The sequence below is a fragment of the Alosa alosa genome, chromosome 1 (assembly GCF_017589495.1).
Source record: "Alosa alosa isolate M-15738 ecotype Scorff River chromosome 1, AALO_Geno_1.1, whole genome shotgun sequence".
Classification (NCBI taxonomy): Eukaryota; Metazoa; Chordata; class Actinopteri; order Clupeiformes; family Clupeidae; genus Alosa; species Alosa alosa.
Window position 1 is genome coordinate 15,108,807 of NC_063189.1, and position 18,151 is coordinate 15,126,957.

The window sequence follows — 18,151 nt, forward strand, 5'->3', positions numbered from 1 at the left end:
GTAAAATGCTATACTTTAAAAAAATGCATTATTAAATAAATACACTCTATATGAATTCAAAAATATATGATAGAAACATATCACATAAGCTATCATTTTCAGTGTGTGTTTGTGTGTGTGGAGAGAGTCAAGTAGAATCTAGGATGTCCACTGTTGTGAATGATCCCAGTATATATTACTGATGACGTCAGGGTGGTGGGGGCCCCAAAATCAAACACTTTTTTAAAAAAAGTATCGAAGTATTGAAATCGCAATTCTTGACTTGGTATCAGAATCGACCCCCCCTCCCCCCCAAATTGTGTAAATCCCCCCTACATGAATAACCTAAGGGGGGGAATTCCCCCCCATTTTGAAAAATGCATTAATAAACTATAGTATGGTTTCTTTAATGCTCAAACATGTAAAGTGTATTTAGAGAACACTTTTATTTGGTTTTAGTGATTACTTATGAAATCAACCCAATTTAGGGAAAAATAAGCAAAGAAAATCGCTATTTTGTGTTAAAATGCTGATTATGTGGCTTAGAACTCAGAATTGAGCTTGGTAAACAAAATATTCAGAATCAGCACCCTCAAATTAGGTAAGAGGGGTGGTTTACCAACTTTTCCTCAAATTTGCCGTCAGAAATTCTCTTCTGTGAAGCTGCTCTCCCTCTATTACAGAAACTCGCAAATCCTTATCTGTTTGGTAACTATGGTAACTATGTTTAGAAAGTCATTACAGAACAGCCGCTCCAAAGTCAGTGTTTTCCTAACTTCAGATAGGAAAGGTGTATAACAGAAATGTCTTAAGTCAACAAAATCCTAAATAAACGTTCCTAACTTTAGGATGACCCATAACATATGATGCCAGTCATCTCGATAGAACTCTGCTATCTCAATGTATCGCAATGGATGTACTGCTCAATCGGAAGTTTGGAGACAATGTGGGCAAAGCTAGAGCCCCCCCATGTTTGCGCACGGAATAAGGTGAATAGAGGACCAAAGTGTGATGTCACGTTTCCGTAGCAACCAAATTTAAACCAATTTATTAATGTGAAACACTAGGCCAGATCAAAGTTTGTTTCACGTATTGATAAGCAGTTTGCTTTACTCTCTATTGATTTTCTCCTCTTGAAATGGATTTCATCTCCTTTTTTTAAAGAAAGACCACAATGAAGCAATAGAAAACGCAGTCTTGTTTCGGTTGTTTAGAACAGAAAATTTGGTTGCCCGGACAAAGTGGAGGTGTTACGATATTTATCTCAGTTTAGGATGGTATTTAGGATTTTTGGTATTACAGAAGCATGTTTCCTAACTGCATTTAAAGTCAATCAAATGGTCGTACTATACCTTTGCCGTGTGTGACCCAGTCACAGAGCAAGTGCCAGTTGCTTCCATTTGAATATATAATAGAATATTTACAAAAATGTGAGGGTGTACTCAGTTTTGTGAGATACTATTATAACTAGTATCAAGCCTGAAAAACTGCCTCCGACTACAGGAGCTGCAGCACAGCACTCTTTGCGAGCATATCTTCAGACCAGAGATTGGCTACTGCTACAAAGTCCACCACTGGATGCCCTTGAGTATGGATGGAAACAAGGTCCCAGACTACCTTCTGAAGTTTGTCAGCTGCAACTGTGCAGGGGACTGTGACACTCTCAGGTGGTGCTGTAAAAAGTGGGGAGGCAAGTGTATTTCTGCTTGTTGGAACAGTCATGATAACTCTTGCCAGAACATCAACTCTTGCCAGAACATCAACTAGCCAGATGATAACAGCTGTGAGGGAGTGCAGGGGAGCTGGATTTAGATTAAATTTTAAACCGATTAAGGAAGTTTTGTTTTGTAATTGTTCAATAAAACCACTTGTTATGGATTTTATATGGACTTGGGAGTCATTTTTACTCAAAACTAATGGCTGGGATAGATTCAGCACCCCTAAAAACCCCTGGATAGACATCTGAAATATTGGTAAAAAAAAAAAAGTTCATTATTTTTCGTTCAAGAGAGTTCCATTATCAGAATCATAGTTGTTCCCACATGGCTTCCGTTTTAACATTCCATCTTAATGCAGAGGAAGTAGATAAGCCATTATCACGCTGAAACGACGTACTTCCGCATTCATGATCTTTGTGCACTGCCACTTCCGGTGAATTATTCATCACTCTGGCGTACCCGTGATGGATGAGCCCAAGTTTACTTATACTGCATCCCTGGTAAATTTACCTAAAATAACTTTTTCTGACGAACATCGACTAACTGAACAACACTCCATCACAGCCCGCTCCAAAGTGGACAAGGGATACAGTTTCTTTTTCGAGAACTTCATCTATGACTATGAAGGGGAGTGGCTACTAGCTAGCTAGCTAACATAACATAGGTTAGCTTATGCTAACATCAGTTTGGCGTCAGCTCAGATGTTCGTATGGTTATAAGGTGTTTAACCTACGTTAAACCCAACTAAATTAAGATTATTCAGCTTTAAATGACGCTGAGTCAATGCACCCATTTCATTTATATTCTGATAGGAAGAACTTTAGCCTCTGTCTGTTTATATTAAGTCAGTCAACAGCCATGTGCAATAAATTGCTATACCTTTGTTACATACATACGGTATGCAAATATCAATATCATAATGTAACTTTGCATTTAAATTCTTTAATATCCTGTTTGTTGAATCCAACATGTTAATGGTGTAAGGGGTTAAACTACTCTACTGCGGTTGCAGATTTCCTAGGATTTTTGGTTAATTCTAATGCTCTTCCCTACACGTCTATATAATTTGCAACAAGATTTTCATTTTACTTTAACTTTATCAACTAAAACGATTAGTGTTGTGTCTGTAATGTAGATTGTTTTTCAAGCTGACACAGCCGAATTTCAGGAAACCTCATGCAGCTGTACAGCAGGCAAGTGCCAGAGTGGCAGAGTGCCCATTACAGCATGTTGCAGGTGAGGGCTGTGGTCTGGGATGAAGTTTACATGGGCAGGTTGATTGGAGTGACACTGGTTCTAGAGGTCTACCTTTGATTGTTAACAAGCACATCCTCAATCCCGGTTTGCTCTTCTCTCTCTTGTTCTGCAGGTGAGAGCTGTACCACCTCCTGTGGCCTGCACAAGCTCTCTGCAAACATGGCATCGACCAAGGACAAAGGTAACATTGTAGCCGCGTGGAGCTGAACCGTATTGAATAGACTTCCAGTCTATTTTTCAGCCGCGGTGTGAGCTGCCCCATGTGCCACCCTTCATTCCTGGAAAAGGACTGAAAAGCATCAGGCCGCAACCACTAATATCATCAGTGCTGCATGGCTTGTCTCAACTCACCATGGTCGACTTCAGGTTCGGACCTGTGCCGTGAGGTTCACCCCTGTCCTACCAGTGTCCTCCTGTGGTCAAACGCGGAAATTACGTCCAACACCCAGATGCACCAACATTCCCTAAACTACCTTTAGAGGGGTCAACATTTTCCACTACTTTTCCGAAATTTGAACCAAACTCCCAACAGTTTCCCCATTTGGACAGCATAACTGTGACACACGAAGTGGTAGCTGAGAGAGGAGCAGACACGTGAGCAGTCTGAGTGCCCATTATGGCAAGCATTACGTAAACCTAGAGTAACAGCTAGTAGGTTCTATGAGGTTAGCCATGTGAAAGGGCCGTCTTCTGGTCAGACCCTGGCAGGGCGGATACTTAAGGGAGTACGCCAAACTCCCGCCATGAAGAGGGGCCTTGAACGCGAGCCACAAGTGCTGGAATAATATTCAAAACATTTCAATGTAAATGTCTCACGCTGTGGATTTGTTATCCATCCCGACGCTCCTCACCTCGGGGCTAGCCCCGATGCAGGGGTATATGACCCTAGTGCCATTCTGTGTTTTGGGCTTGCTTAAGTTAAATGCCCAGACATCTCTAGCATTTCTGAGGCAGGACATGTAAAAATGGTAAATGGTCAGGCAAAACTGAAGCAGAATCATAAATACCACTGGCAGGTTCAAGGTCAATTGGTTGTAACTGGATTGAGTTGGTGCGATTTTATAACAGACACTGAGGGAGACTTCACAGTCGAAAGAGTCTGGAGGGATGATGAAATGATAAGACATGAAAAAGGTGGACCTGTACTTCTTTGGTACATGAATGTGTATCTACAGCAGAAAGTGAAATGAACTGAATGAAAAGGATTTTATTAATTCCCTTTTTCTGAGTACATTATTTACTACAGTATTACATATTTACATTATTACATATTTATTTACATTACATATTTATTTACATATTTACATTATTTTGAATACTTTCAGGACAGACTGACTAGAATTTATTATAGATGAATGACTTTTCATTCAATTATGTACATCTATACAATTTTTTCAGTATACAGTTAAATGCATGGGATCGGGGGAAACACTACTCAACAGGGATGTAGCCTTTTAAAGGAATTATCCGGAGTAAAATGCCCTTAGGGAGTACATACGTTGAGTTGACATCAAAATCATGTCATTCGGATTTGTTTTGAGAAAGTTCGATTTTACTGTTTTTAGTCAAAACTCGTTAGCCCTCCCCACTTTTTGAGCTGCGTGCACAGAGCACAACTCGCGCATGTTTTATTTCTCCCTAGGCTACCCTTACTCCATATATAGGCAAACATACAAAATGACTTCATTGATTCATAACGTTATCACACATTATAACAGACAAATACAATGCCAAGTTACAGGTAACTCAAAGTAGTTTAGCCAACGTTATCTCGATCCCTCCCCCACCATGTTTACTTTAGGTATCGTGTATTGGGCTACAACTCAACGGAAAGGCTAATAAAATAAAAATTTAATTCAAATACATTACCTCTAGACCGCCAACAGATTGAGCTGCTTTTGGAATTGCATTTCTCCTCAAGCGCATTCGTTGTTTTAGGTCACCAAATCGTCTTTCCTGGGTCAAGTCATCCGGGTCAAAATGTGCACTGCAAACTCGTAAGTCTCTCTGCTTCAATGTGTCGACCGGCGTGTTCATATCAATTTTTAAAATCAGCAGCCATTGTTTCAAAATTTGTGAGTCGTGAAAAGGCAGCCTGTGGAAACTCACAGGATTGAACCATTGCATCTGCGTCCCGCAGCCAGGATAGGCACAAACACGCACCATAACTCCAAAAGTTTGCTCCGCGGTTCAACGATCTGCTCACACACCTCTCCTTCTTCTGTGATGATCACTTCTTCTTCTTCTTCTTCTTCTTCTTCTTCTTCTTCTTCTTTCGGTTTTTATGGTGGTTGGCAACTAACTTTAATGGTGCATTACCGCCACCAACTGGACTGTGGTACTGGAGTCTAACCTTTCCTAATAGGATGCAAACAAATAAAAACAAACAAACAAACAAACAAAACAAAACAAAACAAACAAAACAAAAAGATCATACTAAATTATTTTAATTAGTCCTGTATTCCTCAGGAAGCCAATTACATAGTTTACACACATTTCCCCTGTCTTTGCAGAATTTCTTCTAAGTTTAGCCTCAGCTGTTCTCCTTGTAATTGTGAGACTAGTCTTTGTCTTTCTTCCTGATATTTATTACAGTGTAAAATAACATGCTTCTATAGTCTCTGGACTACCACAGAATTTACAGTTGCCATCAGCATGCTTCTTCATTATTAACAAAGTTTTATTTAGACGTGTGTGTCCATACCTCATTCTAGAAAATACATCCTCCTCCTCCTTGCTTCTGTTCTTATTTCTGCTCTTTCCCACTTTATCCTGAATATTATAGAACTGTCTTCCAGTCTGCCCACTGTCCCATAATGTTTGCCATTTACCCTTAACTGTGTTTTTGACCATACTTTTAATTTCTGCTTTGCTGTAGTTTACTTCAACATCTATATTAGAATGTCTAGCTGCTTGCTTAGCACTTTTATCTGCTAACTTATTTCATATAACTCCTATATGAGCTGGTACCCAGATGATCACTTCTTCTTCTTCTTCTTTCATTTATTGGCAGATTGCATCGTTTAATTGTTGTATACCGCCACCTACTGTACAGGAGTGTGTAGAGTGATGCTATTGGAACTTTTGGCTACTCAATCAGAAAGGTGTAAAATAAATCTAGAGATGATAAATAATAACAAAACAGAAACCAACAAATAAACAACCAATCAAAACAAAACAAAAAATTTAATTCTTTTCATTAACTCAGTATCTTTCAGGAAAGCAAATAAGGCTCTAATTCTATCACCTTGCATTCCTTGTTCCCCAAGAATATCATCTATGTTCTCATCCAATTCTTGCCAAGTTTGTCTCTGTTCTCTGTACCTCCCACATCTAAACCAAACATGACCCACATCTTCCTGTGTTTGGCACTCTATACATAATCCATCACTTTTTCCTATCAGTTTAAGTGTTGAATTTAGTCCTGAGTGTCCCATTCTTAATCTTGTGTACACTGTTGCTTCTTTTCTATTTTGCATATTCATTCTTTTTCCTCCAGTGTTTTTCTGATTGTTGTAATAGTGTCTAGCCTTAGGTTCAGCGTCCCATTCCTGTTGCCATCTCTTCATTATTTCGGATTTAATTTTAGTTTTTGCTTCTCCTTTCCCTATTGGAACATTGATTTCTATTTCTTTATTTTTTAGTGCCTTTTTAGCTAATCCATCTGCCTTTTCATTTCCTCTAATTCCAATATGTGCTGGAACCCAATAAAACTGAACCATTAATCCTAGGCTTCTAATATTTAACAATATATTTCTAACTTCCATCAGTAGGTCTTCTCTGACTGAATCACCACTTTCAAAGCTCTGCAGTACAGCCATTGAATCAGAGCATATTAGAGATGTTAATGGTTTTATTTCCTCTATCCACCTTAGAGCTGTTATGCCAGTCATTTATTGTGTATACTGAGAGGTAATTATTCAATCTTTACTTCATTCCTTTTTTAAATTCAGGAATGTAAATTCCTATTCCACAATGACCATTTTGGTCTTTTGATCCATCAGTGAACATTTGAATAAAACCATAAAATGAAGAGGATAGATATCTTTCACTATAATTTGCAAAACCCTGATCATCAGGGCATTCCCTCTTTTCTTTCAGTATTTCTATATTAACCTCTGGAATTGGTAGCATCCAGGGAGGGACTTCACTCAGAGCTATTGCAGGACTATATTCTAAATCTTTAATGCCATACTGCTCTGCTAATTTATATGTTCCATCCAAACCCTTTAGCCTTTGTTTGATACTCCCAACAATCATTCAGTACTGATGCTGCTGGATTATTACTATCCCCCATCAGTTGTACCCTATATGTTAAAGCCAGCTTAGTGTATCTTAAAGTAAGTGGGGCTTCCTAATCATCCTCATCAAGTTCTGGACTTTTTTACATTTGGTTTCGACATAATGCACATGATATTTCCATGTAAGTTTTTCATCCATCCAAACTCTTAAGTATTTAAATTTCACAACTCTTTTCAAAATTTGATTATACATAAATAAATGGTGGTCCTCAGCCATTTTCTTTCTTGTAAAGTACATAACATTTGATTTTTCAATAGAAAATTGAAATAGAAAATTAGGGGCAGCCGTGGCCCACTGGTTAGCACTCTGGACTTGTAACCAGTGGGCCGCGGCTAACCCCTCACTGCTCCCCGAGCGCCGCTGTTGAAGCAGGCAGCTCACTGCGCCAGGATTAGTGTGTGCTTCACTTCACTGTGTGCTGTTTGTGTGTCACTAATTCACCGATTGGGTTAAATGCAGAGACCAAATTTCCCTCACGGGATCAAAAAAGTATATATACTTATAGAAAATTCAAATCCCCAATCCACTCCCCATTGCTCTAATATTTGAATTTTCTTTTGCATGATTGATTGTTGTTATATATGGAATATTTCTGCCTCTTTTCCATATTACCGCATCATCTGCATACAGTAATCCATCACTTCCTTTTCCTAGTTTTATAAATATATCATTAATCATTAAATTAAAAAAGATGGGACTGATTACACTTCCTTGAGGAATTCCATTCTCCACTGTAAATTCATCTCAATTTTCTAAACCTACTCTGATTCTAAAAGTACGTTGGGAAAGGAAGTCCAGTATGAAATTATACATCTTCCCTCCAATTCCCATTCTATCCAGTTTGATCAATAGCCCTTCTCTCCACATAGTATCATATACCTTTTCTATGTCTAAAAACACGGCCACCATTACCTCCTTCATAATCAGTGTTTTCTCCACTTCATTACACAACTTCATCAAAGCATCTGCCGTAGATCTACCCTTTCTAAATCCAGTTTGATAATCTTTAAGAACACATTTCTTCTCCAGAAAATAATTTAATCTTGCCACTATCAATTTCTCCATTAACTTTCCTAAATGTGACGTCAATGATAGGCCTGTATTTCCCTGGATTGCTTGGCTCTTTTCCTAGCTTAGGGAAAGGAAGAATAATTGCCTTTTTCCATATCTTTGGTAGTTTGCCCTTATTCCATATGTTATTGAACAATTCTAATACCTTAACCAATAATCCATCAGGTAGTTGGTATGCATCTGCATCTAGTATATGATTTGACTCTTGTTTAGCATTTAATATATTTTTATTTTCCTTCAAAATTTCCTCTTTTCTCTTTTTGAACATTTCATAGGTGATTTCCTTTATGAATGTCAGCAAATTTCCCCCCCAACATATTTGCTTTATCAGCATCTGAAATAGCTTTATTTCTTCCATCATTTAACACTGGCATTTGCGATGGTTTATACTTACCTGTCATTTTCTTCAGCATCATCCACATCTTATCCAAAGTTGTTTCTCTTCCAATTGTTGAACAAAATTGTCTCCATGCTTCTTTCTTGGTTTCTTTAATTACCTTCCTTGTTAGAGCTTTTTTCCTTTGATTATCCATTGTTAAAGTATTACGTAGTTTCTTAAATGCTTTATTTCGATCTGCTACTGCATCTGTGCATTTATCATTCCACCATGGTATTTTTCTTCTTTTGTTTTGGCTTTTACTAATTGGTATACTCTGACTTGCTGCACTTAAAATAATGTTACTTAAAGACTCATTCATTCTATCTATCGAATCCTCCAGGTCTAAAGATGGATTATTTATTTGATCATTACAACATTCCACATACTTAACCCAGTTGGTAGCCTAGAAATCTAGACGCACCCTAGCGGCGGCAAATTAATTTGCTCAGCCTGTACGTCTAGTATCAAACCATAGGGATTTCTATTGGCTAACACCGTGAATGTTATTCAATCACAGCGCTCTATTTTATTAGAGAGTCTTAAGGCGGGCTTAACAGGATAAAGACAGTCCTGCGACTGTGAACAACAAGGAAGGTGGCTATGGCTTAACTAAGAGCAGTTGTTTGAATCGGCGCTAGCGTCAACTTTGGAGGAGTTGGACTTGTGCTTTTCTTTGAAAGTTAAGCAACACAATGCACTTAAGTCATTACTTTCGAAGAAGGATGTATTTGCCGTTTTGCCGGATACGGATATGGTCGTAGCGCTGGCCTATGGCATGCCTAGGCAGTTTGAAAGACAATTCTCTGCCCGCCCCTTGGATTAAGTGAGGTGAATGGTTCTATTCCAGACTATACATTCAATGATATAGGATGGCCTGCCAGGCTACCCAGTTGGCTTTCTGAAAGCACCATTTGTGGTTTATATAATTTTGTTGTATATATACATTTGTTTCTATCTTGCATGGAATTGGAAAGTGATCACTACCAATACTTGTATTTTGATCCACTTCCCATTCACATCTATTAGCTATTTTCCTATCCACTAAAGTTAAGTCTATACATGATGTTTCATTTGTATATATATTTATACGTGTACCAGTGCCATTATTTAAACACAACAGCATTCTCATTGATCATTTCTTCTAAAATTTCTCCATTTGCATCTGTTATTTTGCTTCCCCATAATGTATTATGGGCATTGAAATCCCCACACCATATTTCTCTATGACCTTTTCCCTTATAAATACTCTTCATTAAGTAATTTGATAGTTCTTTACATGGATTATAATAGTTGATAATTATCAAATTACCTCTATCCTCTTTATTAACTATCTCAGTTACAATACATTCATATCCTTCAGATACCTTTATTGGGCTGTATGATATTCCTTCTTTAACAAATGTCAAACACCCCCCTCCTCTATCTATCTCTCTATCATATCTTATACTATTGTTATCCTTTTAAAACAAAGTCTAGTTGTGGCTTTAACCATGTTTCTTGGATGCATATAATATCAGGTTTAATTGGTAAATAATTTACATAACTTTTGAATTCCTGTCCATTTGCAATTAAACTTTGTGCATTCCACTGAAGAATAGAAAAAAACATAATCCATGTATTCCATCATGATTAATATTTAACATTTCATGCACTTCATCAGCCTTTGCTGATCCCCAAGTATATTAGCTGCTTCCACTACTGATTTTATTCTATCACTTAGTGTGCTGTATAGTGACATTGACTACTGAACAAATGAATGCAACAAAATTGTTCTTGTTTACCAACATTGTATCTCCTGATACTTTAGCCTTATATTAATTAATTTCTGAGATAGCAGTGTGTATGATTTCCTGCTGCGTTCTTTCCCTATCATGACCTCTGTCATTCTCTCTACCTTTGTCGAGTTTCAGCAGAGTCCCTTCTTCTGCTCTGTTCTGGTGTATAGGCAGGCCTCTGATTGATTCTATTATTATCATTCACTTTCTTAATTGCTTCTGCATATGCCACTTGATGTGTAACCTTATATTTCTGAATTTCTCTTGCATCTTTTTGCTTTTCACATCCCCTATAAGCTGCACTATGCTGGCCTCCACAATTACAGCATTTTAATTCAGTTATTTCCCCACATTTACCATATTCATGTTCCCCTCCACATTTAGCACATCTGATCTTGCCTCTCTGCATTGTGCTGCTACATGTCCAAACCTTTGACATTTAAAGCATCTTAATAGGGGTGGGATGTATCCCCTCACTGGATAACTCATATATCCCATTTGAACTTTAGTAGGCATTTCCACCTTAAAGTATAGCAAAATCGACAAACTCTCAGCTTTCTCTATTCCTTTAGTCAGCCTTTTTGCATCCATAAGTTCACCTCCTTTTAGACTATTTTTGATTTCATCAATGGAACAGATATCGGTATTCCTGTAATCACTCCTCTTGATTTTGATGTTGCACCTGGTATGTGTGATGTGATCTTGACCCCATTTAGTTTTTCTTTGCTTAGTATAATATATAAGCAATCTACCATTTCCCAAGAATCTGGCATGATTGATTTTGCCTATCTCTTTCTCAATTGCTTTTGTTAGGCCTACATGAATTGGGTGTAAATCAGGACCTCCATGTTGATCAAACACTACTACAACTTTAAATGTTTCACTTAATTGTTAATTAGCATTCTTCTTAATTCTGCTTTCTTCAATCTTACTCCGTTTAACAGTGTCTAACGACTCACGCTACTACTGGAATCCGACCTCTAACCTGCTTTCTCCTAACTTCTTCCCAGAACATCTCATTATCTTTATCCATAGTCAATGGGTCTAAATCTTTGAGATCCTTCAAATAACCATCTGATTTTGCTGCCATCAATCACTCCACATTCACTGTACAGTAAAGCTTTTTATTTACCAACTCCGAATGATACGAACAGAGCCGGTCTACGGAGAGCCTTGCCACTCCGTATTAAGTCCCATTGTACCGAGAGTACCATGAGTGCAGAATGAATGGGAGTCAATGGAGCTAGACGGCTAAATTTGTCTCTTTCACCTGATTGTCGTTGACAAATCTCAGATTTGATTGTAGTTTGTATAACTTCAACATGGGTTATAGGTCAAAAGTTAAATGAACGAGTACTTATGTCCTTTTGATTTCTTACAGGTTGGGTGTTGTTGCCCATAACACTAGCATTGTGCTAATAAATGACGTCATTGACACGTTTGAATCAGCTCAAAATCCTCTTTTCTCGGGTTATACATTTCAAGTAATTTGAATATTGTATTCGAAAGGGGGATAACACTAGCATTGTGCTAATAAATGACGTCATTGACACGTTTGAAATGCTTTTTAGAACAATTAAGTGACTTAAAAATAAATGTAAAAATTATAATACTCAACCAAGTGTATTTTCTTTGCCCCCCCCCCCCTCCCTTTCGAATACAATATTCAAATTACTTGAAAAAAATGTATAACCCGAGAAAAGTGGATTTTGAGCGGATTCAAACGTGTCAATGATGTCATTTAATAGCATAATGCTAGTGTTATGGGCAACAACGACCCAACCTGTAAGAAATCAAAAGGACATAAGTACTCGTTCATTTAACTTTTGACCTATAACCCATGTTGAAGTTATACAAACTACAATCAAATCTGAGATTTGTCAACGACAATCAGGTGAAAGAGACACATTTAGCCGTCTAGCTCCATTGACTCCCATTCATTCTGCACTCATGGCGATCGCCCCCAGTGGAACTCTGGTGGAACTGCAACCAAAATTCGGTACAATGGGACTTAATACAGAGTGGCCAGGCTCTCCGTAGACGGGCTCTGTTGAAAACTTTATCAGCTACATACACAGCCAAAAATGTTACTTACTTTCATCGGTGGCCACCAATGGTGCATTTCTTCCGAATGCTGTGGAGTTGACCCTAGCTGACCTCAATGTTGCTAGTAATGACATGTAACGTGAGGTCGCGCATGGATGTGATGTCTCCGTCCTGCAGGCTGTAGCCAGAGCGCTCTCAACTCCGCTGCCATGTGTGAATAAACAAACGTCCTCTTGATGTCCACGGTATACGTTATTGTCGGGTCCTTGAAATGACCAAATGCAAATATCATCCGAGGGACCTGACTGTGACGTCCCCAGAAAGTCCTGCACTGGACGTCACGCAATAACCAAAGGATAACTTGCTCTGGACGTCAATAAGGTCACCGGAACGTCCGCTAGAGAACATGACGTTCGGGATCAATCGGGGACGTCGTGAATGTCCGCATAAGGTCCGGGGGACGTCCCGTGTTTGTCGGGAAGCCACTTAAATCGGTGCTATACTATGCTATGCAATGCAATAAGTTTTCATCATATTTTCGACGTTTGGCTTTGTTGCATATATCAGGCTGTGATACCATGCAGCGATAAAATGTGACAAATCTGTCCATTTTAAGTTAGCTATCGGAACGTCACATGTATTACCATCACGTATGTCTAACCTCTTACGTGTATCTGTCACTTAATATTAATTTCTATACAAACCAAGGCGGCGGATTCCTAAAGAAATGCAAGCACCCACACCATAAGTTTATCTAAATTAGCCATGTACCAAAAAATACATTTTACTGTGACTCGAAGAGCTGTAAACAGTACTGTAAGGCTGTGTGTACAAATCCGCTTGGAGCTCAAGCTCCAAGCTGCAAGTTACCGTTCACTGGTAACTTGCAGCTAGCTCGGCTGGCGGCACTGTTGCTAAATTACGTTATTAAGTTTGGCACAATACATTCTCACTCAGGATAGGGATAAATAATACTTTCCACTATCCCAAAGATTTAGTATACATCTCTTCTATTATTTATTTCGATTTTATAATGTTGACAATTACATAATCATTGAAAAAAAAACATAGATAGTTCTAACATGAAAAAGCACAAAAAAGAGTCTTCATGAGATGTCCTCTTTCAATGCAGGCAATCAACCAAGAGATATAAGTAATATTTTGAAGTCAATGACTTTTAACTCCAGGTAGCCAGTGTAAAGATGCTAGGATGGGGGAAATATGTTCATATTTTTTTTGTGTGTGAGCAGCTGCATTTTGTATAAGCTGTAAGCTCTTTAGACAGGTATTATTACAGACAGCGTAATAGCATTGCAATAGCATTGCAATAGTCTATCCTTGAGGTGACAAAGATTTATTTCTTGGCATCTGGTAAGAATAAGGACTTCCTTATCTTTAAAAAAAAATTCTTTAAATGGTAAAATTAATTTTTGGTGATCTGTTTTATGTGATTATTTAGTGCTAGGTCCTGGTCAATTATAACTCCTAGGTTTTTAACACTTGTGGATGAGGTCATTGAAAGATCATTATATGTAGCCTGTGATGTGGATAGGATATCCCTCATCTTTTTAGAACCTAAAACCATGACTTCTGTTTTATCTGACTTCAAAAGCAGGAAATTATTCGTCATCCATGTCTTTATATCTCTTACATGTGTCAAGTTTGGCTAAAAGGGTTAATTCATTAGGTTTCATGGAGAGATATAGTTGTGCATCATCTGCTAAACAACAGGGGCCCCAGTATTGAGCCTTGAGGCACTCCATATTTTACCATAATCTGGGTAGATGGTTTATTATGGACCTGTACAAATTGTTGACGGTTAGGAAGGTATGATCTAAACCAAAAGAGTGCTGAGTCTTTGATGCCTATCAAATTTTCAAGCTTAGTATGTCATGGTCTATGGTGTCAAAGGCAGCGCTGAGGTCCAGGAGGACCAGTATTGATACAAGGCTAGGTTTTTTGAGGGAGGGCTTAAAGGTGCGATTTGTAGGATTGTTACCGAACGTTCTGTAGGCCAAAATCAAAAAACTGGTGAATGTTCTCAAGACTACCAGACGCGAGCCTCTTCTGGGTTGCCAGATGTAATGAAGACTTAGCTAACGTTAGTTGACCTGCATCTGCTTTAACGTTTCTCCAAACATGACCCAGCTACACATTACGGAAACAGTAACAAAAAATACCTCTCTAACCAACGTAACATATTTAGCTGAAGTTAGCGATGCAGATGAAGTTTAGCCTAGGCTACCTGAGAAATATGGCCAGCTCTGCGTCAGACTTGATATTCTTTGTTTGACAAAAGACGTCACCATCTCAGGAAGCTCCTCCGATGTCCACTTAATTTGTTTCTTGTTTTAATTTTGGAAATTTTCCTGCCTCTCGTAGGCGTTCATGACTACAACTGACAGCTGTTGACAGTTGGCCTTTGCTAATTTGGCAACCCAAATAGGAGGACGCGCTAGCCCATTATTAATACGCTATTCTAGAATTAATCGCTCAAAAACATAAATGAAAATTCCAAAGAGATTCCGCCCGTAACTCATTTTTTCATGGGTTTTACGGGTTAGAGTCATGTTGTCAAATAAGCCATTACTTCAATTCATCGTGTTTCCTTACTCTCTGACAACATATGGTGATCATTTTTGGAATGGTTACAGTTTATTTTCCATTATTTCCTACATACTGGACCTTTAATAACTGATGTCTGAAACGACTGCGGTGCCCTGATTGGGCACTGAATTATTTATAATCTAGAGCAAAACATTATCCAGAAAGAGGAGAGCAGTCTTAAGAAGGTGAGTAGGAATAGGGTCTAGTAGACTAGTTGTAGATTTTGATGAGAAAATTGTGGAGGTGAGATCTAATATGTTGTGTATATGTAAATGAATTAAACGTTGTTCGAGGTCTCATCTGTGATTCTGTTATGTTTTTGCTATCTTTCAGCAATGGAGTGTACATTTGGTGAAACTGATTGGTTATTGATCTTATCTCTAATTGTTTGACATACAATCATACTGTTGAAAATAACTGTTTTGTGAACTTTATTCAGCGCCCTCAAGTGGAATCTGAGGGGGAACTGCAACCAGTCCAGAAACCGGAAGTAACCAGACGGTGCCAATTCTCTTCCTATTAGACATTCTCTGATAGGCTATGTTAGGTGTTTTCTGTTCTATGGCCATAAGCCTCTAATTAGGCTAATAAGCTGGGCTTTGTTGTACAAGACCAAACTACGACGAACAATTTGTGATAGTCTAGCCTGAAAACAGTTGAACCGAATTTTTGAAAGGCTTGGGCATTTTTAGTCGTGCGTCGCGAATGGAAGTTGGTCTGGTTAATCTTATTCCGTGTATTAGTAAATAAGCGGCCTATTTGCAAGCTGTTAAATTGGTGGTCTGTGTAAAGGTACGGGTTAGGCAGATGCTGCGCTCAAAAAAGAGCTAGGAAGGATAGGCCTGCGTAAATGCTCTGCGATTGTATTTATTTAGAAACCTCTACAGAAACCGACTTTCTTATTAAGTTAGGCCTAATAAGCAGTCTCTTTGATGCAAACACATAAACGGTGATTTGTTGTCAGAATCATTAGAAGTGTGCAAGGTAGGCTATGAATGAAATTTGATGTCACGAATTAAGATCTGCTCTCGAGAGCTGAAGTTCTCGATATCAACAGGACAGGACTGTTGGCGAAAAGTCCTTGCACTCTAGGCTTGGATAGGGAGACAAAGGCTCAGTCGTTGATTGGTTGGTCTCTCCACGTCCGCAGTCACCTCGTAGCGCAAGCAGCCAAGCCTTCCATTCACATGTAAATGGGGCCTCATAAATGCCTTCTACAATTGCCCACTTTGCACAGTATATGTAGTGCTTGTTAGCGCGCAGTGTGTGGATCTTTGTCTCTAACGGGGCTCGCCTACCATCTGCCATCTGCACCATTCAAGATCGTAACGGTAGCCTGCATTCTGTTCTCGACTCCATTCCACTGTACGGGATAGCAACATGGCCCCTACCTCTAAATCGGAACTCAGTCGGAGTGAAGACGAATATTACGGCATTAAAGGAGATCGAAAGGTAAGAATTAAAAATGCGTTAGAATAGAAATACCGTGTTTACAAGTGGTTTGAGTCTAATAGTGTCCATCTGCTAAAATCATTTAACAGACGAGAAAGCCATTGGTGGAGAAAAAGAGAAGGGCACGCATCAATGAAAGTTTGCAAGAGCTCAGAACACTGCTGGCAGACGTAGATGTAAGTTATTCTTCTAATGTATAGTAGCCTACACATTTTCAAGTAGCCTAGGTCAGTTTATAAAGCGTTAACCTCAGCCGAGGCGCAAAGCACAAACCTCTGGTGTTTAATTTTTTCTCAACATTTTTATCATTAGGCACCATCAAAAATGGAGAATGCTGAGGTTTTAGAGATGACTGTTAAACGTGTGGAGACCATTCTTCAAAATCGTGCGAAAGGTTTGTGACCTAAGCAAATAAAACATAGTTCCGGTCATTTAGAGCGGGGTTGTATTCGCTTGACACTCTTGTTTTGATTTCAACAGAGACGGAGAATGTTAACCGGGAGGCAAGTGAAAGGTTTGCAGCTGGGTACATTCAGTGCATGCACGAAGTCCACACTTTCGTGTCCAACTGCCCAGGGATCGACGCCACGATAGCAGCAGACCTCTTAAACCATCTTTTAGAATGCATGCCTTTGAATGATGAGGATTGTTTCCAAGATCTTCTGTCGGATTTGATGTCAGACTCACCGAACAGCACTTCAAGTGAAGCAATGCTGTCACCTGGGGGAAGAAGTGGTTCCAGTGGAAGCACCTCTGCCCTCTCACCGTCTCCCTCTACTACCTCCGATGACCTCAGCTCCGACCTGGATGAGACGGACAGTGAGCAGAGTCACATCTCTACAGATGTGGAACACCAAGACACCCCTAGCACTGCAACCATGTATTATTCTAAGTCCATGTGGAGGCCTTGGTAGCCAAAGTGTGACGACTTTAATTGTCTTAGAGCAAGAGATCATTAATTTATGAAATGGAATATAATAAATTAGCCTAGGCAGTTAAAGGCATTAGGCCATATTTGAACACGTTCACTACTAATTTGCCTAGTTGGTTCTTAAAAGCTCTTTTCTTCCATGTGAAAACTTTGTATGCATTCGAATAATCGTTTGTATTTAATGTTTTACCTAGCCTATGTATTAGCATTTGTTTGGTCTTTTTGTATGATTGCTGCGCACAGATGTAAATATTTAATTGTGAGGCTTTCCTAAGTAGGCAGTGGGAAATAGTAAGTGGACCGGGCTACTACATTACAACTGTTTTATCACATTGTATCAATTAAGTGCTTGCTCGCCCATGACCACATAAAGATAACTTAATTTCCCTGACAAGAGATTCAATTTTGACTTTCATTAAATGCATTTCCCTAACCCACGTTTCACACAGACGTTGTTTCCTTTCATCATATAATTCATAAACCAGCACCACATAAGGTTAACAGGCATTCCATTAGGCCGCCACAATAGGACTAAGAGTTCTGCACATTCATAGGCCAACATGTAGGCTAGGCTTAGGCCTAATTATTCACTCAACTAAAAACCTATTATAGTTTCTGCCAACATGACGGGACA

The 18,151-nt window shown here is 38.8% G+C and overlaps 2 protein-coding genes across 2 annotated transcripts in view; one reads left to right on the forward strand and one right to left on the reverse strand.

Annotated features, from left to right (window-relative positions):
• The window catches only part of LOC125295128 (zinc finger protein 629-like), a 37,589-nt gene extending 32,417 nt beyond the window's left edge, over positions 1–5,172 (reverse strand). The window contains exon 1 of the mRNA XM_048244301.1: positions 4,824–5,172. Within this exon, the coding sequence (XP_048100258.1) occupies positions 4,824–5,120 (297 nt within the window). The 5' untranslated portion in view covers positions 5,121–5,172. The remainder of the gene's footprint in view (positions 1–4,823) is intronic.
• A 10,418-nt stretch (positions 5,173–15,590) lies between these two features.
• On the forward strand, positions 15,591–17,950 carry hes6 (hes family bHLH transcription factor 6). Its single transcript, XM_048251922.1, has 4 exons — positions 15,591–16,586; positions 16,676–16,762; positions 16,899–16,980; positions 17,067–17,950. The coding sequence occupies exons 1-4, from the start codon at positions 16,515–16,517 to the stop codon at positions 17,498–17,500; spliced, it is 675 nt and encodes a 224-aa protein (XP_048107879.1). The 5' UTR covers positions 15,591–16,514; the 3' UTR covers positions 17,501–17,950.
• Positions 17,951–18,151: the final 201 nt, after the last annotated feature.

Bases quoted from the DNA above. Each gene is read 5' to 3' on its own strand.
- hes6 (XM_048251922.1), top strand. From the start codon at position 16,515: ATGGCCCCTACCTCTAAATCGGAACTCAGTCGGAGTGAAGACGAATAT. The intron at 16,587-16,675 runs GTAAGAATTAAA...ATCATTTAACAG, and splicing joins GCATTAAAGGAGATCGAAAG to ACGAGAAAGCCATTGGTGGA. The intron at 16,763-16,898 runs GTAAGTTATTCT...TTTTATCATTAG, and splicing joins CACTGCTGGCAGACGTAGAT to GCACCATCAAAAATGGAGAA.